At 51.7% G+C, this 24,195-nt stretch overlaps 5 protein-coding genes across 5 annotated transcripts; 3 read left to right on the top strand and 2 right to left on the bottom strand.

The window, feature by feature from the left end:
• Positions 1-160: 160 nt before the first annotated feature.
• BO97DRAFT_363348 (NADP-dependent oxidoreductase) lies at positions 161-1,732 on the top strand. Its single transcript, XM_025692494.1, has 2 exons — positions 161-1,342; positions 1,406-1,732. Exons 1-2 carry the CDS (start codon positions 509-511, stop codon positions 1,652-1,654), a joined length of 1,083 nt encoding a protein of 360 aa, XP_025554756.1. The 5' UTR covers positions 161-508; the 3' UTR covers positions 1,655-1,732.
• A 38-nt stretch (positions 1,733-1,770) lies between these two features.
• Positions 1,771-3,054, bottom strand: BO97DRAFT_403566 (SDR family NAD(P)-dependent oxidoreductase). The gene is made up of 2 exons (XM_025694766.1): positions 2,810-3,054; positions 1,771-2,689 (listed from the first exon to the last, which is right to left on the bottom strand). The coding sequence occupies exons 1-2, from the start codon at positions 2,871-2,873 to the stop codon at positions 1,866-1,868; spliced, it is 888 nt and encodes a 295-aa protein (XP_025554755.1). The 5' UTR covers positions 2,874-3,054; the 3' UTR covers positions 1,771-1,865.
• A 511-nt stretch (positions 3,055-3,565) lies between these two features.
• BO97DRAFT_421715 (putative TBC domain protein) lies at positions 3,566-5,881 on the bottom strand (the record flags this gene model as incomplete). The annotated part of the gene is made up of 2 exons (XM_025696732.1): positions 3,566-4,632; positions 4,684-5,881. 2 exons carry the CDS (start codon positions 5,879-5,881, stop codon positions 3,566-3,568), a joined length of 2,265 nt encoding a protein of 754 aa, XP_025554754.1.
• A 7,827-nt stretch (positions 5,882-13,708) lies between these two features.
• BO97DRAFT_461337 (uncharacterized protein) lies at positions 13,709-15,040 on the top strand (the record flags this gene model as incomplete). The annotated part of the gene is made up of 3 exons (XM_025699364.1): positions 13,709-13,732; positions 13,848-14,091; positions 14,179-15,040. 3 exons carry the CDS (start codon positions 13,709-13,711, stop codon positions 14,637-14,639), a joined length of 729 nt encoding a protein of 242 aa, XP_025554753.1. The 3' UTR covers positions 14,640-15,040.
• A 2,619-nt stretch (positions 15,041-17,659) lies between these two features.
• BO97DRAFT_475939 (putative Rho guanyl nucleotide exchange factor) lies at positions 17,660-23,946 on the top strand. The gene is made up of 2 exons (XM_025700447.1): positions 17,660-22,210; positions 22,288-23,946. Exons 1-2 carry the CDS (start codon positions 17,693-17,695, stop codon positions 23,467-23,469), a joined length of 5,700 nt encoding a protein of 1,899 aa, XP_025554752.1. The 5' UTR covers positions 17,660-17,692; the 3' UTR covers positions 23,470-23,946.
• Positions 23,947-24,195: the final 249 nt, after the last annotated feature.

Below are 24,195 nucleotides of genomic sequence, written 5' to 3'. Positions count from 1 at the left end.
AAGTTGGTTAATGTTATTAGGTAGGTAGGTATCACAGACACCCTGCCTACTTCGGACAGCCGATCAGGTGATTTGTCTTATCGATGATAGCTGGTGATGATGTCATGGTAAGCATGATTTATACCGGCTGAGTCAGTTATGTATGTATGTACAATATGCACCTCCCTTTCTCACGGCCGCAACCAGACCCATACATGCTTCAACTCTGGTCTCCTTGTATTAGAGTGTCTGCTTTCTCGAGTAGAGTCTTACCTCCGTTTCTCAATTCTCAGCACTGATCCCCCGGATGTTACCCCCACCCCGGCTGTGCGACCCTCTGTCGGAGATCTTGCCTCAAAGAGCTTCTCCTCCATGAGCCGAGGTCCAATTCACTTCATTGCACTGTCTGGGCCGACTCCTCACCATGACCTGTCGGTAACCCCTTCGACATTTTTTTCGATAAACTGTGTCCCATCCATCTGTCTACAGCAATATCACCAGTTCCTAATTATCCGATATCTCGTACAAAATGCCTCTCACTAACCGCCAACTCATCTATACGAACCCTCCGAAAGCCGCCATCGACCCCTCGCTAACCGGCACCGGTACCTTCACCCTGAAGACCAAGACCATCCCCGAAGATGTCACCCTCAGGGATAACCAAGTGCTCGTCCGCATCCACTACCTAGCCCTGGAGCCCGCCATGCGCCAATGGCTCACCGCTAAGCGCTCGTACATTGCACCCGTCGAGGTCGGCAGCGTGATGCGCGGGCAGAGCATCGCCCAGATCCTGCGCGTCAGCCCGGCGCTGGCTGGCACCTACCAGGTCGGCGAGTGGGTAGCCGCGCACTCCGGCTGGCAGGAGTACGCAATCCTGCCCGTCAAAGCGATCGAGAAGATCACCATCCCTGCGGGCTGCCAGCCCACGGACGCCCTGTCCGTGCTGGGCATGACGGGGCTGACGGCGTACTTCGGCATGACCGAGGTCGGCCAGCCGCGGCCTGGAGACACGGTCGTAGTTTCCGGGGCGGCGGGCGCCACGGGCATGGTGGCTGGCCAGATCGCGCGCATCAAGGGTGCGAAGCGGGTGATCGGCATCGCGGGCAGCGAGGACAAGTGCCGGTTCCTGCGCGAGGAGCTGGGCTTCGATGCGGCCATCAACTACCGGGATGCGGACTGGCGCAAGCAGCTCAAGGAGGCGACTCCCGACTACATCGATGTGTTCTACGATAATGTCGGCGGCGAGATCTTGGATGCGTGCCTGTTCCGTGCCGCCAAGGGCGCCCGGTTCGTCATCTGCGGCGCGATCAGTCAGTATAACGTGGAGAAGCCCGAAGGCCCGAGGAATTATCTGATGGTCATCGTGAGTCGCTCTTTCCTGGTTGGGGCGGCGGTGGTGATGCTGGATCCTGGCTAACGAACGCAGTCGCAACGGATCACTATGCGTGGGTTCATTGTGTTTGACTATGAGGATAAGTATCCTGCCGCGCTGAAAGAGTTAGGTGCTTGGTTGAGCCAAGGGAAGATCAAGCGGAAGGAACATATTGTGAAAGGTGGCTTGGAAACGACGCCCCAGGAGTTGATCAATCTGTTCAAGGGGGTTAATACGGGCAAAATGATGGTCGAGGTGGTTCCTGAGAGCGAGGCCATCATGGCTGAGAAGGCTAAGCTGTAGATTTGGAATTTAGAGAAGAGGCCACTACCAGACAATATTTCAGATTACTTGTGTATAGCGAAGCCAAAAGAACAGTCCTATACGTTTCTTGGATTCAAGAAAACAAGTCATATGATCGTTAAATATGGGAAATCAACCCATTCCACTATCCATTATTGACATACTATTAACATTCTCATAACAAGACATTAATCATACCCACAGTGAACATTTAGATAGTTCCCGCAGCAAGGACGTATCCTCCGTCCACAACAATAGTCTGCCCGTTCAAATACTGATTGGTAGAAGCGAACAACACAGCACTGGCCATATCCTCATCCTTACCGGGGCGCGCAGCGGGGACCTTGCCCTCGTACTTCTCCTTCTCCAAGGAACTCTTCTGCTTTTCATCACTTTCGCCGGCGGTCATCTCACTGGGGAACACACCGGGGGCGATGTTGTTGACGCGGATGCGCAGACCAGAGCTGGCGATCTCATGCGCCAGCATCTTGGTCAGATGGATTGCGGCGCCCTTGGAGGCATTGTACGCGAAATGGTGCTGGCTGACCTTGACGATGCCGGAGATACTGGTGATGTTGATGACGGTGCTGCTCCAGCCCTTGGCCTGCTCGCTGCCCTTCTGCAGCAGCGGCAAGAAAGCCGAGGTGACCAGGTACGGGTGCACGACGTTGGTGCGGTAGACGCTCTCCCACTCCTCGGGTGAGGAGCTCTCGTCGAACAGCGCCTTGCTCAGGTCCTCGGCGTTCTCGTGCTCCGTCGTCTGCGTGCTGCTGCTGATGCCCGCGTTGTTGATCAGGATGTCCAGTCGCGACTCGCGCGACGAGATCTCCTGCACCAGCTTCTGGATGCTGGCTTTGTCCGTCACGTCCGCCGTCAGGGGGATGATCTCGCCCTTAGTCGACTTGCCGTACAGCTCCGCCACGCGCTGCAGCTTCTCCGACGTGCGGCCTGTGATGTAGACTTTGCTGCCGTTGGTGGCGAGCGCCTGCGTGGCCATCAGACCGATTCCGCTGCCGCCGCCGGTTATGAGGGCCACTGTGTTATGACAGTTAGTATGCATGAACTTGAAGTATGAATTGAGAGGCCGGCTTTGCGAAGAATCACGTTTGGAGTCGAATGTTGGGAGCTCTCGAAGTATTCAAGACATTGACGTACCCTTGTCCTTGACATTGAAAAGGCTCTCCAAGGTGAAGTTGGTGTTGCTGTTTTCGGCCGCCATTTTAGTAGTTGACTTTTTCAGTTGAGGTGTGCTGGCTGCAAAATGTGTAGATCGTGAGGTCGTGAATGTTCTTGATGCAGTTGCAATGACGGGAAGAGCTAGACGACTATATAGATTTGTCGGGCGATGGCGTAATGATGCGCCGAGAGAGCGTGGCAACAAAACACTCTGATTAAACATGATGGTACTTTGAGAGACACAATTCTCTGGCGTGATTGAGTGGGTTTAATGTAGTGCTGTTGGGCTCCATCAGTATGACGTTGTCGGCGCTAGGCGGATGAAGTCATGGTGATGGTGAGAAATAGGCGGAAAGGTCATTCTGAGCTCAGAGTGTTGCTACACAATACAGAATGACAGATAGCTCATTGCGTTGGAAGAAAGATGTAGAAAGATCATCTGAGCTTAGTATCCTTGTGCCTGTTGATCTTCCACCCCTAGCTTACTGCTGGTTTTAGTCGTTCAGGGACGGTGCCCTACTACTTGCAGCTACCTTGATACATCTAGTGACCAGGCCAAGCTTGAGAATACAAAAATTACACCCGAGACAAACTTCCTATGTATACACAGCGAGTTTAATTTACTACCCACTTGACAAAGACAGACCTGTCCATCGTATTAAAAGCTGCAGCCACTATCCACTGCAGCACAATTATGTTCAAGAATAATAAGAAACGAGAAACGATTGGAAGTGATCACCGGACCTTCCCTGCTTCTCTCACCTCGCTCATAAACCCATCCTCGTCGCCTGCGGAGGAGAGTAGCCAATAGTCGCCGACCCCAGAAGATGCAAGACCTCCACCGCCAAAGCCTGCCGGCGTTGGAGCTGCCGGTGCGCTGTGGCGCTGCTCTTTGCTACTGTTGGTCCCGGCTTGACGCGGTCCCCAACTCAGTATTCCCTGCACGGACTGCCGACTCTGATCGTCGGGTTTAGTAAAGCCAAACAGCTGCAGCTGCAAGCTGCCCAGAGTCGCAACCGCTGCGCGAATCATAATCCGGTCCCCTTCAAACACCCAGCAGTCCCAGACCCGGCTCAGACGCTCGAGGTCCAGTCCATTTGTTAGCAGGGAGCGGAACATCGGTTCCCAGATTTCCTCATCGCTGAGACGGAGTGTCTCATACAAATGCGTCGAAAGACGTGGAAACTTGTATTTGAGCGTCGCGGACGCCAAAGAATAAGTCCGACCGATAGCCCCGCGGTCGAGCGTCAAGAAGGCAACGGGAAGGGGGCGGTTGAGTGCATTGGCCATAGCAAGGAATGCAGTTGACGGAGATGGGAATTGAAGAACCAGAAGGGCAGCAATGGTATGCAGTCCACTGACGTATCCGACATCGCTCCGGTACATCGAGTAAGCCTCCAAGACATCAATCAACGTCTCACGAAGTGGACCGCCAGGTTGAAACAACTTAAGATCCGGGAAAGCCTTGGACACGTCTTGTTCAATGGTGCCAAACCACTCCCGCATTCGCTTGTTGCTCTCCCCCGTATCGCTGTCGGGGCGAGCGCGCAAATCCTTGGCCCGTTGCAGCGCCTTGTTGTACGTTTCCTCTGAGAGAGCTAGCTCATTGCCGATGGCCCGCTGCCAGGTCGATCCACGGAGCCGCGGCGGCACACCGCGCCACCACAGCTCCCGCGTACGAGGCTCATGAATAACACTGTCCCAATTCGGATACACATAGTCGTCCCAGATCTGTTGCAGGGTTTCCCGAGTATTATCTTTCTCGCATTTGGCTGAAGCAGCCTTGGCCGCTCGACGCTTGTCTGCTTACATGTCAGCTATTTGCAAAGAATCGTCGGCATTTGTGACCGTACCTGCTTCTCGTGACTGCGCCATCATTTTCTTGTATTCCTTCAAATGCCGTTTCTCCTCCAAGGGATCCTTCGGGGGTAGCCAGCTTGGCCGGGTTCGGCTCAGCACCTTCTCTTTCTCTTTGCTAATAGGTAATGGGTCGATCATGATGTTTGACTTTTGTAGCGGTGGCAGCTCAATCGGGGTTTTCGATCCCTGCTTCGAATCCGTGCTAGACCTCAATGAAGACAGCCCGCTCTGCAAGCTCTCCCCACGCTGGCGTTCACGCTCGTCGGCATGAAACTCCAGCGCTTCGGTGATTATTCTTGCTTCCTCCGATAGGTCTGACATCATGCTGTTGTACGAGTAGGCTCGGGGGTTACGAGGAGAGATCTGGCCTCGTTCCGGCCCCGCGGAGCTGGAACGTACCTTGGAACGAGCACTTCGTGATGTGGGGGATCGCGACCCCGACGGAGACTTCGGGAGGGTGACATCTGATGCGGAATGCGACAGAGGCAACGGCCGGGGTCCAGGACTGCGACCATTTGGACTTGTACTCCGAGACGGGGCTCGATCTTGCATCGGTCGGGGGGAGATGGGAACATTCCAGAGACTGGCATCTTCCGGCAAATCCTCATCAGAATCGTGATACTCTTCCTCTAAATCTTTGAGGGTTCTGCGGGTCCGCTGCCAGGATGGCTTCCGGTTGAGCGTCCGGGGAGCGGCGGGCGCCAAGGACAAGCTGTGCGTAGAAGGGGATAATCCTAAGCTCGAGGTGGGTCGCAGCGGTGAGTTGGATCGTGATCGACGGGGTTTAGAGACTTGCAGCGGTGCGTGCTTGCCCATGGTGGATTCCCGCTGGTTTCCGGTCTTGAGGTTGTGTCCGCCGCGGCCCGGCTGGACCAGAGTGCCGTTGGTCTGCGCCGTCAATTTACTCGGTTTCGCGGCGGTTAAGTCGCGGGTTGTGACCACGGCCGATTTGGTCTGCATCCTGGTCGGGAATGTTTGGGTGATGCCGCCGGTCCGACTAAAAGGTACTTTGGCATCCATGTATGTGATATGCGCTTCGTCTTGAAGGTCGACTTCTTCGAAGTTGGAAATATCGGTGAAAAGGGCCTCGGGCCCAGAATGTTGGGATGAAGAACGAAAAGAAGAGGACTTGGAGGACTTGGACCCGGTCAGATCGGGCGGAGAGTTCGGGGTCGAGCAGACGGTCGTCATCGCGGACAGCGCTCCAATTTTGGGGATTTCTTACTCCAACTGCAGGCAAGACGAAGCTGACAATAGGCTCCTGGGAAGCTGGATATGATCGGGATAAACAAGGTTTGATTGCGCAGAGGTTCCGATCGCGCCGCGAGCGTTGACCAAAGCAGGACAGAAAGTGGTTAAATGATGCGTCCGACGGCGCAGGGTTGATATGTACGAAGGGTGCAGCCGAACGGCGGTCGCGCCCGCATAGAATACCGTACCAAGCGATATTCCGGGTGTGGATCGATTGACAAATAACTGCACAGGGGGATTAAGAGTTAGCTGGCGAGAACGAGGCGCATTGGGGGCCGCAACAGAAGGCGAGGGGAGGGATGAGAAAAGGAGACGGACGAAGTACCGACCACCAACTGCAGGGAGCACCCGAGAACGAAGGAAGTGACAGAAGGAGAGAATGATTATTCAACGATCGACTGAGAAGCGAAGGACGGAATGCAGGGAAACGAGAGAAATAATAGATGGAAGGAGGAAAGAAGAGAGGAAGAGCTGGGATAAAGAGTGGACAAAGCGGGAAAAAACCAAGAAGAAGGGGAAGGGAGGAAATGAACGGAACTAAACTAAAGTGACGGGGAAATGATGAACTTGCTGCATCCGGTGATGAAGAGTGGAGGAGGAGGAGAAGGAGGAGGACGGAGGGAGTAGAGTGGATGGAGCTGGTAATACACGTACGGGGGGGGGGGGAGGAGTGGAGGGAGGAATAGAGGCTGAGGGGGACACTTGCAACGCTTAATACAAGCCTTACTAGAAAAGAAAGAGTCTCCGTTGCATACTAAGTGTACCAAAGTGATTAGTCTACAGTACTACCCTTACTGTGCTCCGTACTTACCTAGTACCTGAAGTTAGTTACCTAGATAGAGAGAGAGCCTCAGGCCACTTTAATTCCTCTGACCTCTAGATACGCCCTGTTGTGCCCCAGGAGTCCAGGACTGTCTGCGGTTAGCCAGGCTGCTGCCACCTGCTAACCACTAGACTATTAATCCTCTAGTTCAATCGTCCACAGTGTCCACTGTCATTGTCGACGACGGTCTGGCCAATCCGCTAACACCGCACCAGATGAAGCCCCAGCAAAACCATTCTCTCCTTCAAGGATTCATTGGCTGGCTTCCCCAACAGGATGAGTTCCAATGCCGCCCCTCTCTCTTTCTCTTCCTCTTCCTCATTTTACCAGAATAATACCGGCTCTCACGGTTACATACAATTTACCAGATACAAACGAATAAGATTAGGTTTTCTGGTTGAGAGACGAATTCAGATGGAATCAATTCGGGTTTCCAGTGCCACAACACAGTAGGTAGCATCCACGAATGGTCAAATGAGGAACTAAGGTGAAGCAACCTAACTAGCTGATCGAAACCGGGCCGTCATGAGGAGATGAGGAACTCCCTCAGGGAACTGACAACTGATGTAACGCACCGCCACAGCTGAGATGAGATCGGCTGGAGGATCGCTGTCTGCGAGGAGGTGCTCTCTCCAGACAGTTCGGTTGTTTCGAACGGAAGGTCAACAATTGCTCCAGATCGATCGTTCAGGCCTTCACTCCAGAATTCGCCTCCCCCTTTTCTCTTTTTCTTTTCGGTTCTTCCCCTTCATGAAAGATCATGAAAACTACCCCTTCACTTTTTTTTGGTCTTTCCATCTTTCCTCTGGTCCAGACAATCCTCGTCCCTCTCTGGCCCTCGTTCCGTGGTATGTTTTCCTGAGGATTGCCAGGTACCGCACCGTACGGGAGGCAGAACGAGCAGCTTTGAATGGTGGACCGCCACTGACCTCGGTGGAGGGCCTTTGTGGTACCTGAATTCTCTAGGGGCATAATTCTCCACCCAAAAGCAAAAAAGCAGCTCCGACCCGGCTTGAGACGACAACCCTAAGCCGCATTGGGTAGTCCACTAGTTAGCCCACGCTTGCGGTAGACGAGACGAAATGGAAATGAAGACTAATTAACGCACACACACACTACTGTTACATCCCACACACTACACCACAGCAACCTTATGAAGTGTCGTTCAACAGAACAATTGATGCAACATGGTGTCTTTCCCAAGACAATCCTTCGCTGCGATCGGATCTGCTGGGGTCTCTAATTCCGCCCACGGACAACCAGTCAGTCGATCTCAGACACCATGAGATCTTACACCCACGGACCGGTCGAGATTGCCGATCAACGGACCACTCTTTTCCTGCCTGCGGATGGCCCGGATTTCCTGCTTCCGTCGCTGTGCTGTAGTAATCTTGTCGTCACTCACCCCCCTCTGGTAGTGGTAACTGGTTCCCGCACAACGCGAACCCTGATCGCGACCATTACATCACCCTTCTTCAAACAAACAATGAACCCGGTCTGGGATAAAGATACTAGCTACTTCGAGTCTTCGACTCCATAAGCCCACACTTTAGTAAAATTATTCCAAGGTAAGAAGTAAACGCTCGCTCAGCCAAGCGAGCGCCAAGGGAACGCCTCCCGGGAGTCTATCAGAACTTCCACTTGTCATACACGGCATTGCCGCGGCGCACCACTTGGGTCAGGCGAGCAGCGGTGGCTGTTGACTTGGGATAAGTCTCTCGCAGAACTGTCTGCAGCCAACGCAAGACAGCTACGTACTGCGTCTGCTTGCGGTCCAGCACCGCTCGAAAGGCTGCGGCGGCTAGGTACTCGACCTCGGACGGTTGCGCAGAACATATTGCGGGCGAGTTGGCTTTCTCCTGACGACGACCGAGGATCAGACGATTGGCAAGATAAACCAGATCACGTATGATACGGATTATCACCCCCTGTGTAGGTTGCGCCCGTCTCGACAGGGATCGCATGTATCGATACATCCTCATGCCCGAGATGACAAAGCTCGCATACAGATTTGCCATCGCGACTTCGGCAGAATTGTGTTGAGTGTCAAGATACATTGGATGCATCAGCGCCTTGAAAGACGTGAGTAGCTTGCGATGCAGTGAGCGGCCCGGTGTTCGCGCCGACTCCACGGTCAGTGAATTGGCCAGACTTGCCGCGACCGATTCGCCGCCGTCAAGGATCCGATCGTGATCTTTGTGTAGTTCCAGAGAATGGGTATCGATCAGACTACCGCAGTAGGGGAACAACCTAGCGTCCACGATGCGGGGGATGTGCGCGCCATCCACTTGGACGGAAAAGTTAACTAGACTCTTGGCTGGGTTCACGGAGATTCCATACGCGGGCTGGCCTCGGATCATAATCTGCAGAAAGCGCGTGGCCTTGGCCAGATCTGACGTAATGACTAGAAAGTCGTCAATTAAGCGAAGAAGCAAGGAATCGTCAGATTTGAGGAAGCTCAACACCTCCCGTTCCATATCCGCGTAGAAGAGGTTACACAAGAGACTGGAAAGTACCGAGCCTTGGGGGATCCCGTTGCGTTGACGGAAAACCCGCTGTCCAAATTTGACCATGTTATTCTGCACATGTTCTTCAAGTAGGCCAAGTAGACCATCAGTGGGATTCTCCTTCTGCCAGAACGTATCCACGAAGACTGTATTTCTCCGTCCACTCGTGCCCCCTCTGCTGAACAAGTCTGCTAATTGTTCGGGACTACTGGTTGGAACTGCTCTACCCACCCATCTCCTCCAGGCCCGGCTTTGCCGCTGCTCGTGGAGTGGCCACATGTTGTTGAACTCATCTGCCGGTTTCATCTCGACGTACTTGGTAGTTTGATATGCATCTGCAGATACCAGCTGTTCAATGAGACGTAGCATCCTCTTCTGCGGAATAGTGTCGAAGCAGGACTGGATGTCGACCTTGACAAAGTAAAGCCGGGGTATTGACGGTGTACCAGCGAATAAATTTTTTCGCAGGACTAAATCTTTCTTGAACTTCTTCAGTCGAGAATGAATACCTCCAACCGAATGAAGGCAGGAGCCCAGTAGGGCCGGATTACGCAGCTTCTCGTAGTTGAGCATGCTTTGGATGGGAGCAATAGTGGAGTTGACGGTGCTCTTGGATGATGGCAGCCGTCTTTTGAGGTTCAGGATGGGACGGATACCGGCGGCTTTGGGTAGAAGTCGTAGGGAACCATACCCCAGACTCTTTCTTTTTATTTGAGAGGGGGGAGCTAACACCCGCTGAGCTTCCTCTGGCCCCAATTCTTCGAACATAGACGCTTGCAGCTCAGCCATCGGCCGTTCGGTCAAACTGCGCCAGATATCATGTCGAAAATAGAACAAACGATTTCGATGGCACTGAGATTCAGTGACATAGAAGCCCGCCCGAATAAGGGGTATGAGAATCGAATCGAACAAGTAATATATGAACTCATGAAACAGCTCCGTGCGTTTCTGCAGGTCGGAAAGTGAAAGTTTATGATGTGATGGATCGACAAGTTGACGATGGCCAGCGGGACCGAGCCAGGGTATGCAAGATATCTGCAAGTAATAATTAGCCCGTTAGCATGCATGACACGAGTTATTTTTGATTTTGTGCAAACGAACCTTGACACCCTCACACAGTTCCTGAAGACTGAGGTTTTCGAAGCGTCGCATACGAACGAACTTGTCGACATTCTTGAGAATCACATTCTGATTGTGGATCTTGTTCTGTCCAGTTCCATAAAATTGTGCCGGAATCAAGTTTCGGATGATAGCTTGGCAATAGGCCGAAATGGAGGAGGCAGGGGTTGCGTAGTCCGTCAAACTGGGCTTCAATACAACTGCCGGGTTGATCACCGGCTTCGCTGGTTCGAACGTAGGTCCATCAATCGAGCAGCGCTCCTTATGGTCTTTCGAGATCAAGGCATCTTTATCTACTAACAGTCTTCCAAGCGCACCTGCTTGAGTTATCAGCTTTTCGGATGCGGGAAAATCCGACTCATTGCTCGAATGAGAATCGCAGGGGGCGAGTTTCCATGGACCAACACGCTGTCTTCTTAGCATAACTTCTGAATCGCGGAATGGTTACCCGTGCCTACCTTCGAAGAACAGTAGTGATCTAGCAAGTATCTGTACGGACAGCGCTTATGTCGGGTGAGCAATTGTTGAACCAGCTCCAATGCCTTGCCCTGAAGGCGTTTTGGAATATTCGCAAGTTTGAGTCGTTCACTATCTATGATCTGATGCTCATACTTCTGAAAATCTCGCTTTCGCTTTTGTGCTTTCGCTGCAATCTCTTTCTCGAGCGAGCTCTTCTCTGAGTCTTTCTCGAGGTTGGGTTCGAAAATGTTAGTCAATCCGAACTGTAAGGGGAAAATGTATTGCATAACGTGCATCGCCTTCCACTCCGAAATTGAAGAGGATGAGAATCGATTGAGAATATCTATACCAGATGTTAATATACGAAATCTATTCGAGTGCTCCGAGAATGACTTACGGTTTCCTAAGCCTAGTTGCAACTTCCCGTTGGCAACAGGTTTGGGAGAAGCGTAAAGAATCCGATGCCGGCTAAAGATAATAGAATTAGGCGTTCGACACTTTTGTTGTCGTTTGCTACAGTAAGCTGTCTTTCGTTTCTGTTTGTCATCCATGACTGCCACGGGTCCTTTCTTAGTGAAGTGGCAAGTTGTCTCTGATGATAATTGCTGCGGTGGTTTCTTGTTAATTGGTTCGAGTCCCACCAGAGAATTCCCTGAAAGTCCCGCTGAGCTCAGTATCTATATCACACTGAAATTAGCATAGGAAACACCTACCGCAGATCTGATGGTAGATGCCTTTACGCGAGTCCAGGGCCGTGAAAACCCCACAATCACACAAGAGTCGCAGCATAACAAGTTCTCCATTGTTCCCCAGTAAGCCCAAGACCTCTGTCCAGGGAGCAGTTTTGAGCTTCCGAACATTTTCGTTGGGAAAGCAGGCCGCGATACCTGGAATACTGCATGTTGGCGCGTTATACTTGCTCGCACTCAACCCCCGAGTCAGAAGGTTACACGGCTTCTCTCCTGGCTCGGAGAGAAATGGTTTCCATATCAAAGCTATAGCATGGTCTACAAGCTGCAGGGTAAAGTCAGCCTTTCTGTGAGTGCATTCGTTACATGTTTTAGCTTGCCAAAGTCAAAGCCCCAGAGCCTGGGCGCAAGCAAGTACAGCGTTGGTAGGACAATTGGTGACAATTGTTCTCGAAATGGACTGCTTACCTCTGCTTGTGCACATGGCGGGCCAGTGTCCGTGCTCGCTTGTTGAGACTTAGGTTGAGACTTGCGCAAAGCAGCCAGCTCTTGGCTCCGTTCTTGTTCACAAGCAGGGGATGGATTTTGTGGGATGCCCACCAAGGTGGTATCAAGAAGAACAGCTAGTTCTCGACGCGAATCCACGAACGAGTCGCTGGCGACTGCTGGAGGGACCGCTCGAATTGATGCGATCTTACGGCGGCGAGACCGTGAGGTCGCTGGTATATGGCGCAAGAGGAACTGCCTCAGAGTTACCACTTCATTGTAGTATAGCGAGATCACGGGATGAGAAATTCCGGTGGCATGGTCACGAGCCAAGCCACTCAGATCTTTGAAACCGGTGGAGGCTGCAGTGATGCGAGTCTGCGACGGAAGGTCTTGGGAACGCTTGCCCTTCACGGGCCTCTTCCTCTTTTTCCCCATAGGAAAGAAGATGAAACTCAATTGTTCCTCAGCTTCACTTGAACGACAGGCAGATCACCCCGCCCTTCTGCTGGGGTACGAACTATGATGGGCGTAAGTGACCCAGTCTGGGTTTAATAAGTAAATAATTCTTGGCGAACGAGGAAGCGCGCGGTCAAGAGACGCGCCTCAAACGCGACACCTTGGTCACGGGGAGATAAGCGAACCGAGAAAGATGAAATGCACCCCTCGTGACAGGATGACAGCTTCCCCGATTAAGAGCAGTACCATAATCCCAACTTGTGATGCCTGTCTTTCCATAAGCAGATGATTAACGACTTACTGCATGCCGATAACTTTCCATACTGATGGCTGCTACTACTTAGCTAAAAGGAGGCCATAGCCTTGCGGTCCCTTTTTTCTCCAGTTTGACGATTCGTGGGAGCTAATCCGCATTGGGCGATCGAACAAATATGGTGTTTTACAGTGAGACAGACACCAGACGCCCCCCCCCCCCCCCCACCCACCCCACCTCTCTCCGAGGCAACAGCTTCCCCATGGAAACTGCCTTCAAATTCAATTATTGATGGACTTCTACGATGATTATGTCCGATCGTAGCTGCACTTAGTAGAAAAAGGGGGAAATCGTCTTCCCATTCTTCGAAGCGAGCCCCTGTCCGGTATGTGATGCGATCCTGCAGCTTGCGAACTCTAATAGACTTAGGGTGCTGAGACGATCACCCATTGTCTAAATGAACCTTGTCCTGGCTACAATGTGTCCATTCTTTGAAGTCCTAGGCCAGTGAGATCCAGGGGCGCAGATCCTTCGTACAAGGTGGCAATGATTATTGAGTCCCACGTATACGTAGCTCGAAACTGCGGACCCGTCACTTCTAGGGGTGATGGAACAACACCGAGGCCAATCCTCAGCACCAATACCTCCACCACACATCTACCTGGTTGAACAACTCCATTGGAAATAAGGTAAGTTCCAGTCGCGATATTTTAGATTGTTCATACGTAGAACTCTCGGGGCTTGCTTCAGGTGCATCGCCAACGGCAACCATAGAATAATTTTGGAGCGACTGCCGATCCTTGGGGCTCCCGGTCTATCCGAAAATGCTCTTTTGCGATGTTCTCTCTTTATATGAGCCGGAAGCAGCTGGCCTGCGGTGCTCAATGACTTCGGTCTTCATGTGCTGTCTTCTAGCTGGAAGCTGTTTCTCGTAGCCGTAGCTAGGTTGCAGGCACTGCGACAGTGTCTAGCATGTCAGTCGAAAGGGATGCGGATGTAAGACAGCGACATCCGGCGGGCCGACGGGTGGCTAGTACTCTATAATAGCAGAGTTATTATTGATCCAATCGCCCTTCGTACCCCGTTTGAACGTCGAAAATGTCCGATGCAGATAAACACGCAAAAGTGGTGCCCATATGCTGCAGGTTTACCCATCTATTTTCGTGAAAGAAGTTCCTACGTCGACTGCGCTGTCAGCGGAAGACGAAGCCGCAGGAAGGCTCGCCGCCTCAAGTCACAGGACAACAGCCACGAGTGGCTGGACAATGCATGGGGAATTGGGTTGGCTCCTCACTCGAATGGACCAGGAGGTCGAGGCGCCGGAAATAGCAGAGGGGTAACGGGGCTAGTCACGAGTAGATGAGGAGACCGCCCGATAATAATAGTATCACAATGAGGTTGTTGTCCGGCAATAATGACCCCAATTATCATAATAATCGTAGCCATGGTGCTCGCACGGACAAGGATGGTCGGCTGTGCCAGATCCTTGGAACGACGGTGGTCTAGAAAGGTCGCCGCGCTAGGCTCTAGAAGTGGCCTACGTAGCAAGGAAAAACAGACTGCCGAAACCGCCCCCACAACATCAGCCTCGCCCTCCCGGCCGACATGCTCCCCTGACTGGGTGCAAATTCCACGGAACTGGGGGAAGTCACTCCGCCCTGACGGGCTTGCTGCTGAGTGCCATGAAGTCAAGCCCTTCGAAGGCCTTCGGTCTGGACAAGACGCCCTCGGTTGCAAATATCCTCTAGGACAAATTTTCAAACTGCAAGGAAGGCCAACGGCCCCATCGCCAAAGAGAAGCGGTGTGATTGCCGGGGACTCCTGGGCCATGAGAGACAGGGATCGCATTATTATTTTGCCTCCATGCCCTCGGAAAATCGAATTGAGCTTGACTGGCCATTGACATACCAACATCGTCACTGGTCATCATATTACCCACTTCCGACTGACCTAGCGTCCTCGGGCTGGCTGGCCATCGATCACTAAGTGGATCTAGTCAGGTACAGCATGTCAAGTCTTTCTTCTGCGCAGACGAGCCTTGCGAAAAAATGTCCGAACTGTGTGATTAATTGGTGCAGCTGCAAGCTGATCAAGACTCATCATTCTGCCATCGATGGTAGCGCCTCAGAAGAACTTTGTATCTCGGCGACTCTGCTTGATCGACTAGCTGAAATAGTTTTGCGGAGGAGATGTTTACACGTATGGAGCAGAACATGCGTGATTCATACATCATTGCGTGCTGACCAGTTCGAACTATCGAACCCACAGTACTAAAATTCACAATCCTAGAATGGTACTGTGATCGGTCTTCGTGAGTTCTTCCCACCTGTGGGCAGGATCGTGGATGAATGTCACGGCGTGCATTTGACCTTAAATTCAAGCTGGGCAAAAGGACTCAGGTAGGACGGAGTGAGTCGGTGGTGTCCCGTGTGTCACCTATCCATTCATTTCCACCTGTCTCGTCCGGCACCTGCTGTGTGACTGTACTATTAACTCTTCGGGGCAGGTTTCTTCATCGCACTCAAGGATGCCGATAGAAAGGGCCCCTTCCTCCCTTGCACCGGTTCACCGTCTTCTTTGTAGACAGTCAACATTAACATGATAAAATGATACATTGAGACGGGCACGTAATGAAGGTCTACGAAGTCGGATACTTCCTATGAAAATCAAGGAGAGGTGTCAACTTCCAATAGCATGATCATCTCCGAAGAAAGGCAAAGTCTCAGGATCTTAGTGGTACTTCTGCTTCTCGTTGAATGCGGTTCAGGGTCAGACGCACATGGAAAAGGATCGGTGGATTGTGTTGCTTGCCGTAGACCTGACATTCCAGCAGGCTGGGAGGCAACATGGTACGAGTCAGATTTCGAACACTGCGGCTACGCAGGTAACATGAATATATATTTTGATGCAACGAACCAACACAGTCGAGACGTGGTTTCTCTGAGTATCACATCAAAGCAATCCTCAATCATGAACAAAAGTAGTAGGACACATTGATGAATTGATCTCGTCGTCTTCAAGCCAATCGAATGGTAGGCGCACGGCGAACAAAGCTCGGCGGGGAAGACGTTCCATGGATTCCCCGAAGGGACGACGAGTCCCAAATCCGACCAATGCCACTAACGGCTGTGTCCTTGATAGAATGGAATAAAGTTCATGTGCCGACTTCTTTATGGCTTCCATGCTCACGCTACTTTCAAACTACTTGTTCTGTAGTAGATCAGTCAGATTTTACCGTCTGCCAAACCATTATTATTTCTCCTACCTGTGGTCAACAGCTACTGACTTACCTATCAAATCGACCTGCGCATGGAGATCCCGCCACTAGACCCGTGGGATTGTCCGCAAAACGACTAATCACTACTTCTTTCCTCTGTTGTCCACACGTTGCTTCTCCCTCTCCTCGCTCCATACCAGGAACTGAGCCTTGAGATGGACATCTGAAGGGTGTGGGGTGGGGAGGGGGGCGTAGAACAATCTGTACAGGATGAAAGACTGTTGTCACAGATTCTTGAAGGCTGAGCAGGCGGGCGTGTGATGATTTCCTATTACCGATTAGATACAGTAGTCAGCCTCGCAGTTCTCACTCACATCCATCCTTCCATCGCCTTGTATTTTAAGGTTCTCTAAGTTTCTTCTGCCTTCAAACTTCGGCGGTTTAGGATGTCAGAAAATCTCTTTTTTTAGCGACCATTGGGCTAATATTGTAAATATTAGTTATACATTTTCTACCGTATAATGATCTCTTCATAGACTAGTTCTAGAATGGGAAGAGGGGTTATCATCAGCAATCTTTTTCTGCACTCCCTCACCCTTTCGTCTCAGAGTTCTGGTCGAATCCCTGGGTGGACTCCCCTCGCTTTTTACTCCTGATTACCCACCTTCTCCGCACCCACTCCCAAGCCCAAGGTCGATTCTTGCCGTCACTAGTAAGTTAGTCGCTCACAGTACCAAACCAAAGATTACCGACCGACGCATCTAGTAATCTGTGTTTCTTCTTCCCTTACCCTACCGAAATCAAAGAACAAAAAATCCGGAAACAGAAAAATAAAACGAAAATTAGAGCCAAAAAAAAAGCATTCAGTAGAGGAAACACAACCTTCAAATCAAACGGGGCTGCTGGAAGTAGTCGGCCCACCTGCAGCCCTTTCCAATCGATAGGAAGCAACCCGACAATGGATCTGGGCTTTCTATCGATTACTTGATGGGTACCGTTTGGTAGCTGTTCGTCATCCATCAATGAATGATTGATTGAATTCTTCTCTTTTTATTTGACTACGGTCTTACCCTATCACTTTGACCTCAACAAACCCCTCCCCTCCCGGCCCGCTTGTTACGTCCTCCCACACCCTCTTTCTTCTTTTGCTTCCACCACCACTGCCTCCTTGACATTCCCCTCACCCCTGCTCGACGCCGTGCAAACGTTCGTCCCGCCCGTCGTCTGACCTGACAAGAGTCGTTGTTGGTCTCCTCTGTCGCCCTTAATCCACCCGGGGTCATTACTGACTGACGCCTTTCTCACAGTCTGTCGTTGTTCCCTTAGGACAGGCAGACAGCGATTTGCTCCGCTTCTATTTTGAGCCCAGCAGCTTGACAAATCTTCCGGTTCTCGGGGTACGGCTTTTGAATCGTCCCTCTCTGGCTTGGTGGTCTCAAACTCACCCTCAAATATGACGCTGTGCTCGGGTGGTACTACCCGGTGATGATTGCCTTATAGTTCTGGCCCGGTTATCCTCCAACCTCATCGGTGGCCTACCAGCGGCGAACAACACATCAAGAGATTAGTACCTTTTGACCTGGAAAAATACCTTCCCAGCCAATCATTCTATTGGGTACTTGCTCCTTTCTGTCCGCATTGATTTTTTCTCATCCGGCCTCCCCCCTTGTCTATTTCTTTTGTGAAAGGACAAAGTCGAGGAGGACCTTCCCGCTGACTCTTTGCCTGAAGGATGCAAGATGTCCGGGAGTGATGTTGAGCACGCTTCCCGGCTCTTAGACGGCAGCCGGCGCCTATCTTCCTCGAACACTCACGATATCCACGATCCCTATTACAGCTCCCCGTCAAACAACCTTGACCACGTCTCCCTAGTCGCGCCGTCCTTCTCTCCTGTTCCTTCTTTGTCGGGTATAACATATCCCGCCCAACCAAGTCTCACAAGCCTGCAACCTTACTCCCTACCTGCGACCCTTCCTGTCGACGATCACAAGAACACTTCTGGCCGATCTTCGCCTGACCCCGACGATTTCTATCGACCGCATCTGCCCACAAGTGCTGGTGTTGTGAATGATGGTGCCGTGGTAGAAGACGACAGTGACGTAACCGCAGAGCAGCGTCCTCAACTCTTCCAGCGTGTCTCCTCGGTACCAATACACTCGATAGAGTCCCCTGGTGGGAGTGTGGGTCAGGGTCGTTCAGTATCGGACTCATCGTTTAAGGGCGTCGGAGGTAATTCCGCTTGGGGCTCCTCCGCGCGGGTCTCGACGGCAAGGGCCAGACAGACGCCATTCAAAGACCTGATCAACAGATTCAACAACAACAGCGATCAGGTTCTTCCCGTTCCTTCGTCCCTCACATCTGGATCTCGGGCACCCTCGAGGGCTGCAAGTCCTACCAGTCCAGCAGGTGGATTACCTCGATCGGGAACTCTTCCGCGGTCTCGTGAAGCTCGCGATACGACGAATACACAAGAACTTCCCCGCTGGCATTCGCTGGATACATTTGGCGAGGACGCATCGGATCTGGTTCCTCTCCCGCTCAGACCCAATGACCTGGATGGAAACCTGAATCACCGCAATTCAGAAACCAACTCTCGTCGTGCGGTGTTTGGCGAGAAGCTCATTGTTGATACGGGATTTCTGAATGCTGAGTATGGTGCTTCGCGTCGTCGCGGATCTGAAGGGAATATTCTCAGCTCAAGTCCGGCGTTCTTAGACCAGCTTGAGAATTCGACCGGTTTGACTCCACTGACACCTACCGCATGGTACCTTGGACGGACGCCATTTTTGGAAGAAGTGAGTACAGGTACAAGTCCCAACGATCACAGAAGAACGAGAAGCGATTTTGTCGGGAATTGGTCGGTGGGCGCGACGGCACACCCTCCTGATCTTCACATGGCTGTCCCAGCCCCCTTGCAGTCCGGTGCTCAGACATTCCACGAACATTCACATACCAAATCTCGCATTCCGATCTCATCCCACCGCCTGCATTCAACATCGGACTCAGACGAATCCTCATCTCCTTCGAGGGCCGATTGTACGGGGTCCAGAAGTCGTTCTGCAGCCCGAGTTCCCCTGCCACCCAAAGGCACTAGCCGCCTCCCCAAACCGTCGCCCAAAGCACAGCGTGACACGTCACACGATGATCACAAGATCTTCATAACACCACCACGCACACATGCCCGGTCCCGTCGTCAGATCCATGAAAGAAGTGGTCTCTTAGAAGCCTACATAGCCGCGCCTCCGCCAGCCAAATCGCCTCCTCTCCGGAGTTCCCGGCCTCGACAACCCGTATCGCACACTACCCTCCAAAACCCCCGGTCAAAAGTCGTCGAAACCGTGTCGAACATTCAGAGGCAGATAAATCGTGACCGAGAGCCAAGGAGCTCGCGACCTCGGGATCGTAGACTGCCGGAGTTGGGTCATGTCGACTTTGCGACCCGGCGTGAAAAGATCCAACAAGCCTTCAATCGCACGGTTCAGGAGAATGAGAGGAAGGAGGAGAAGGCGGCTGAAATCCGACGTCGAAACAAGGATTTGGACGACAAACAAGGAATTGCCGCCATCGAACCGGAAGTTTCGCATGCAGAGCAACAAGACGTGGTTGAGCATGCGCTCATGAAGGATGACCTCGCTGGGACAGACGGTTCAGTGGATGTAAGTCATGAACAATCGGAATTGGAGCTGAAGGTCGAAGAGACTCGGACGCTACCCCAATTGTATGTCAATACGGACGTGATGACCCAGGCAAAGCAAGCCGGAACCTTCGATGCGCATACAACCATGGATTCCCCAACACTTGGGCATCAGCCTGCCCTCGCTGGTGAAATGAGTATTGACTGCGACGCACACGGTGCTCCTGCATCGGCTATAACCTCGGGATCCAATGAGACACATGTAACCGCTTTCGACATAGAACCACAAGTCGACCTAACGCAAGATAAACAGGCGTCACATCGAGCATTTTTGAACCAAATTATGCACTTACGCGAGTCGAGCTCCAGCAGCTCGTCGTGTGACGAGCAAGACTGCAGCGTCTCCGAGACCGACGATAAAGAGTCGGTCCCCATCATGCTACGGGATGCGCTAGGCTATGATGACCATACAGACAGCAGCGAAAATCAGGAGCAATGTGATCTCTACACGCAAAACGAGACGACAGACAACGAAATGTCGAACCGGTGGAGTATTAGCTCTTGGTCATCATCTCTCCACAACCAGCATTCTACAGACGAGCAGTGCGAGGGCAGTGGCGACGAACTCCCACAACCTCGCCACTCCACCGATGATAGTGAAATTGCGACACAATCATGTTCCGCATCCTCCAGTACTCCGTCTGTGACTGGCCATCCGCCTTCGAACGCATTGGCACACGATTCGCCATACGATCCAAGGGTCGAGTCTGTGCTCCAGGCCAACCCTTATGCAATTACCAGTGCGCCTAGCTTAGCCAGACTGGGTGGATGGGATTCCAAGCGAGTCAGTCAGCTCTATATACAAGAGATAGCCAGTGGCAGAGGGCTTGACCTTCCCTTGCCAGCTATACGTGCATCTCCGGAGCCTCAACAGCTAAACGCTCGTACGAGGGAAGATGGCATGTCCCAAGACCAGATCTTGCTCCCTCTTAACGCAGAGACTCCCGCCTCGGATCGAATGAGGCACACAGCCAGCCTCATCATGCGCGACGATTGGGAGCATGCGTCACCTTCTATCATGGACTGGATGCAGGTTGCTGCCGATGGGTCAACTCCACAAAGCGAACAAAGCGACTCGGCATCTAAACTCGACAATGCTTCCACGCCGCGTTTGGACAAATCCATCGTCCAGGCCGAGTCTCAAAAAGAGGAAAGGGAACGTCTAGGCCTGGCAATTGATGTTCAGATACCCCAGGAATCGAAATCTTATGAGCATAGCTCTAGTGTTGGTCATGTGCAAACGGCGATAGACAATGTGCACCCACCCACTCAATATGCTTCAACCGCAACCGTTGCAAATCAGCGTTTTAGCACCTACATCAACGGCATATTCTCCCCCCTGGACCCTATCAATAGCACGGGAAGTAGTGAGAACTCATCCCTCCAGCGGCTTGAACCTACGCTATCTCCTGAAACACTGCACTCGTCTGCAACATCGCTGGCGCCTTCAAGCTCCGAGCACATCCAGTCAAAGCCACAGTCACCTTCACCAGAGCAACGACGATTGAAGAAGCGACGAAACGTGATCAAGGAACTAGTGGATACTGAGTACACCTTTGGCCGAGACATGAAGGTTGTCGATGATATATACAAGGGAACTTCAAGTTCGTGCTTGGATCTCTCTTCTGAGGATGTCAAAGTTCTCTTCGCAAACTCAGATCAGGTCGTTCAGTTTTCCATGGCATTCCAAGATGCTCTCAAGGAAGCCGCGAAGAGTGTTTATGTGATGCCTAAATCGCAAAGATGGAGCAGCAAGCGCAGTGCGCGACACCGCCAAACTTCAAGGAATGAAGACAAACCAGACAACACGGGTTTGTCGGACCATGAGAAGGATCAGATGACCTTCATCGGACAGGCATTCGTGGCGCATATCGGCTATATGGAAAAGGTCTACGCGGACTATCTTAGGAATCACGACGCTGCTAACAGGAAACTTCAAACTCTGCAGCGAAACCCTAAGGTAGCGATTTGGCTCAAAGAGTGTCGGGATTGGGCTTCTGACCTTACAACTGCATGGGATTTGGACTCCTTGATTGTCAAGCCTGTGCAAAGAATCCTGAAGTATCCCCTCCTACTTTCAGAACTTCTTGACTCGACACCGAGTGATCATCCTGACCGGGCTGCTCTTATTACTGCTTTTGAGGAGGTCACCAATATATCCGTCCGAATCAATGAGATGAAAAAGCGTGCGGATCTGGTGGGTCAGGTGGTTGGACGCAAACGAAAAGAGTCTGATGTTCGGACCGGCTTGTCCAAGGCATTTGGCCGACGCACCGAAAAATTGAAACAGCAAGTAGGGCTCACCGATTTGTTTGAGGACAAGGAGTACGATAGCCTATCCCAAAAATTCGGGGACAACTTCTTCCAGCTGCAGCTTGTCATGCGCGATGCAGAATCATACACAAAGGAGGTTCAGAGTTCTCTGGACTGTTTCGCCGAATTTGTCAGCGCGATTGAAGGATTTATCGATGTTTCCCAATCTAACTATGTCGAGCTGGAAGGTAAATGGCGAGAGCTTACAGCCTCTGTCCAAACCATCATGACAGTGACTTTACCCGACCACGTAAGTCAAATCCCTTGTCAAGAGACAATTTAGGCCGTTTTATGCGATCACTAACCATTGGCTGTTTCACTCTTTAGCTTGCAATTGTTCGGAAGAGCGTTATTGATCCGATGATCACCCTACTCAAGCTCCACGACGGCCCACAAAGAGTAATGAAGAAACGCGATAAGCGACTTATGGACTATGTTCGCTTCAAGAGCATCAAAGACCGAGGGGATAGGCCTGACAAGAAGACGACGGAACAAGGGGAACAATTCATCGCCCTCAACGAGACCCTCAAGGATGAGCTTCCGAAGCTCTATGCTCTAACTGCGAAATTAATGGAAGCGTGCCTGAAGAACTTTGTGCAGATCCAGACTACCTGGTTTCACCAGTTACAGCGGAACCTAGGACCCTTGTTTGAAGCCTTCCCAGATGACATCCAAAAGATCGTCGAAAATTGGTCCTCCAAATTTAATTATGCTGAAGGACAGGTGCTATCCCTCGGAATCTGCAATGGATCCCTGCTTGCTGATACTGTCAACCTCGTCAACTTCAACACGCCCTCGACCGGGGCGACCATCAGCTCGCCCCGACGACCTTCCACGGTCAATAGTGTCAGCACGCGCATGGGTTCGACAATTGAGGAGTCGCCCAAAGCGTCTCAAGACTTCAGCATCGGCGGCTATCCTTTCCAGTCGCCGAGTATTGACGGCCAATCTCAAGTATCTCTGGGTCGCCGTAGGGCAGATTCGACCTTTTCCGGTCGTGCGCATGATTCTGCCGAACTTCCCCGAAGCCAGATGCTTCAACAAGTCACCAGCGGATCATCAGGGTCGCTTGTGGCATCCAATTCTAACACCGAGTCTTTCCCGAGCCTACCTAGGTTGAGCCTCGACTCTCCATTCTTGGTCGATGTCATTGGCCCCTCACAAGCGGAGACCAGGGCCGAAGAAGAGCAGCATGCGACGTCCAGTGACCAATACTCGAACTTCTTCTCCTCAGCGATGCCGATGTCGGACAATCCGCAAGAGAACACGCCACTAGAAAATGAGCATCCAAAGGAGCCAGCAGTTCTTTTCCTCGCGGCTAGCATTTACGAATTCAATATCGATCGAGCTCGCAGGGAAGCTGGCTATCCATATTTAACATACGTTGTGGGCGAGATCTTCGATGTCATCGCCGAGAAGGGCGAATTGTGGCTGGCTAAGAACCAAGATGACCCCGAGCGTCAGGTCGGCTGGATCTGGAACAAACACTTTGCGAAGCTTACGAACTAGAATACCTTTCTGCAGGTTTTCGACGCCGAGAAAGCAGCCCGGAGAACTGAGTCTCAGGTGATGAACTGTTGGCGACAACCCATTGAAATCTACTATATCATGCGATGGCATATTTACCACATTCAATACCCTGCAAGGTAGCGCCTTGAACGGCGTGACATTGTCTGTGTTGTTTTCTTTTACTCTTCTATTTTCCGTTCTTATCTTTTCCCATTTTGATTGAATTCAGCGGGTTGGACGGTGATCTTATGCTGGCGAGATTTCCTGGTTCCACTGGTAGTATGGGATTGTGTTGTTTGGGCGCTTGATATGACTGGATGAAAAGATGTGTGCAGGTGGGTTTGTATGGTTGGTGTTTTTATGCTAAGGGCGCGTTTTTTTTTTTTTTTTTCTCTTTTCACCGGCCATTGCTGTTACTTCTGCTCAAAGAGCCTGTACGCATGCCTTTGGAGATGTATTTTGTTTAGATACCCCTCGATGGAGATTCCAGAGAATAGTTATTATTATTGACTTGAGTTCGAACCCACCGAGCCACAGCCACGTGAGTGACTTACGTATGTAGGGAGACTCAGCCACTGAAGAGTGACGTGCATGGCGTGGCCGTGTGGCTGATGGGGATTTCTCCTCTCCGCCAGCCAGGAGCTTCCCGAGGGATAACAAGTTAACAACAGGCCCCCTCCTCCTTTTCCTTCTCTCTCCCCTCGCTGTTACTGTCAAGTTTAGTCA

Source organism: Aspergillus homomorphus (assembly GCF_003184865.1).
Source record: "Aspergillus homomorphus CBS 101889 unplaced genomic scaffold BO97scaffold_5, whole genome shotgun sequence".
Lineage (NCBI taxonomy): Eukaryota > Fungi > Ascomycota > Eurotiomycetes > Eurotiales > Aspergillaceae > Aspergillus > Aspergillus homomorphus.
The sequence above is the reverse complement of the archived record's forward strand: the minus strand, read 5'-3'. Positions and strand labels throughout refer to the sequence as shown.

Excerpts from the sequence above, each read along its gene's own strand:
- BO97DRAFT_363348 (XM_025692494.1), top strand. The coding sequence starts at position 509 with ATGCCTCTCACTAACCGCCAACTCATCTATACGAACCCTCCGAAAGCC. Across the intron at positions 1,343-1,405 it reads GGAATTATCTGATGGTCATC|TCGCAACGGATCACTATGCG; the intron begins GTGAGTCGCTCT and ends TAACGAACGCAG.
- BO97DRAFT_403566 (XM_025694766.1), bottom strand. The coding sequence starts at position 2,873 with ATGGCGGCCGAAAACAGCAACACCAACTTCACCTTGGAGAGCCTTTTC. Across the intron at positions 2,690-2,809 it reads TTTCAATGTCAAGGACAAGG|TGGCCCTCATAACCGGCGGC; the intron begins GTACGTCAATGT and ends GTCATAACACAG.
- BO97DRAFT_475939 (XM_025700447.1), top strand. The coding sequence starts at position 17,693 with ATGTCCGGGAGTGATGTTGAGCACGCTTCCCGGCTCTTAGACGGCAGC. Across the intron at positions 22,211-22,287 it reads CAGTGACTTTACCCGACCAC|CTTGCAATTGTTCGGAAGAG; the intron begins GTAAGTCAAATC and ends TTCACTCTTTAG.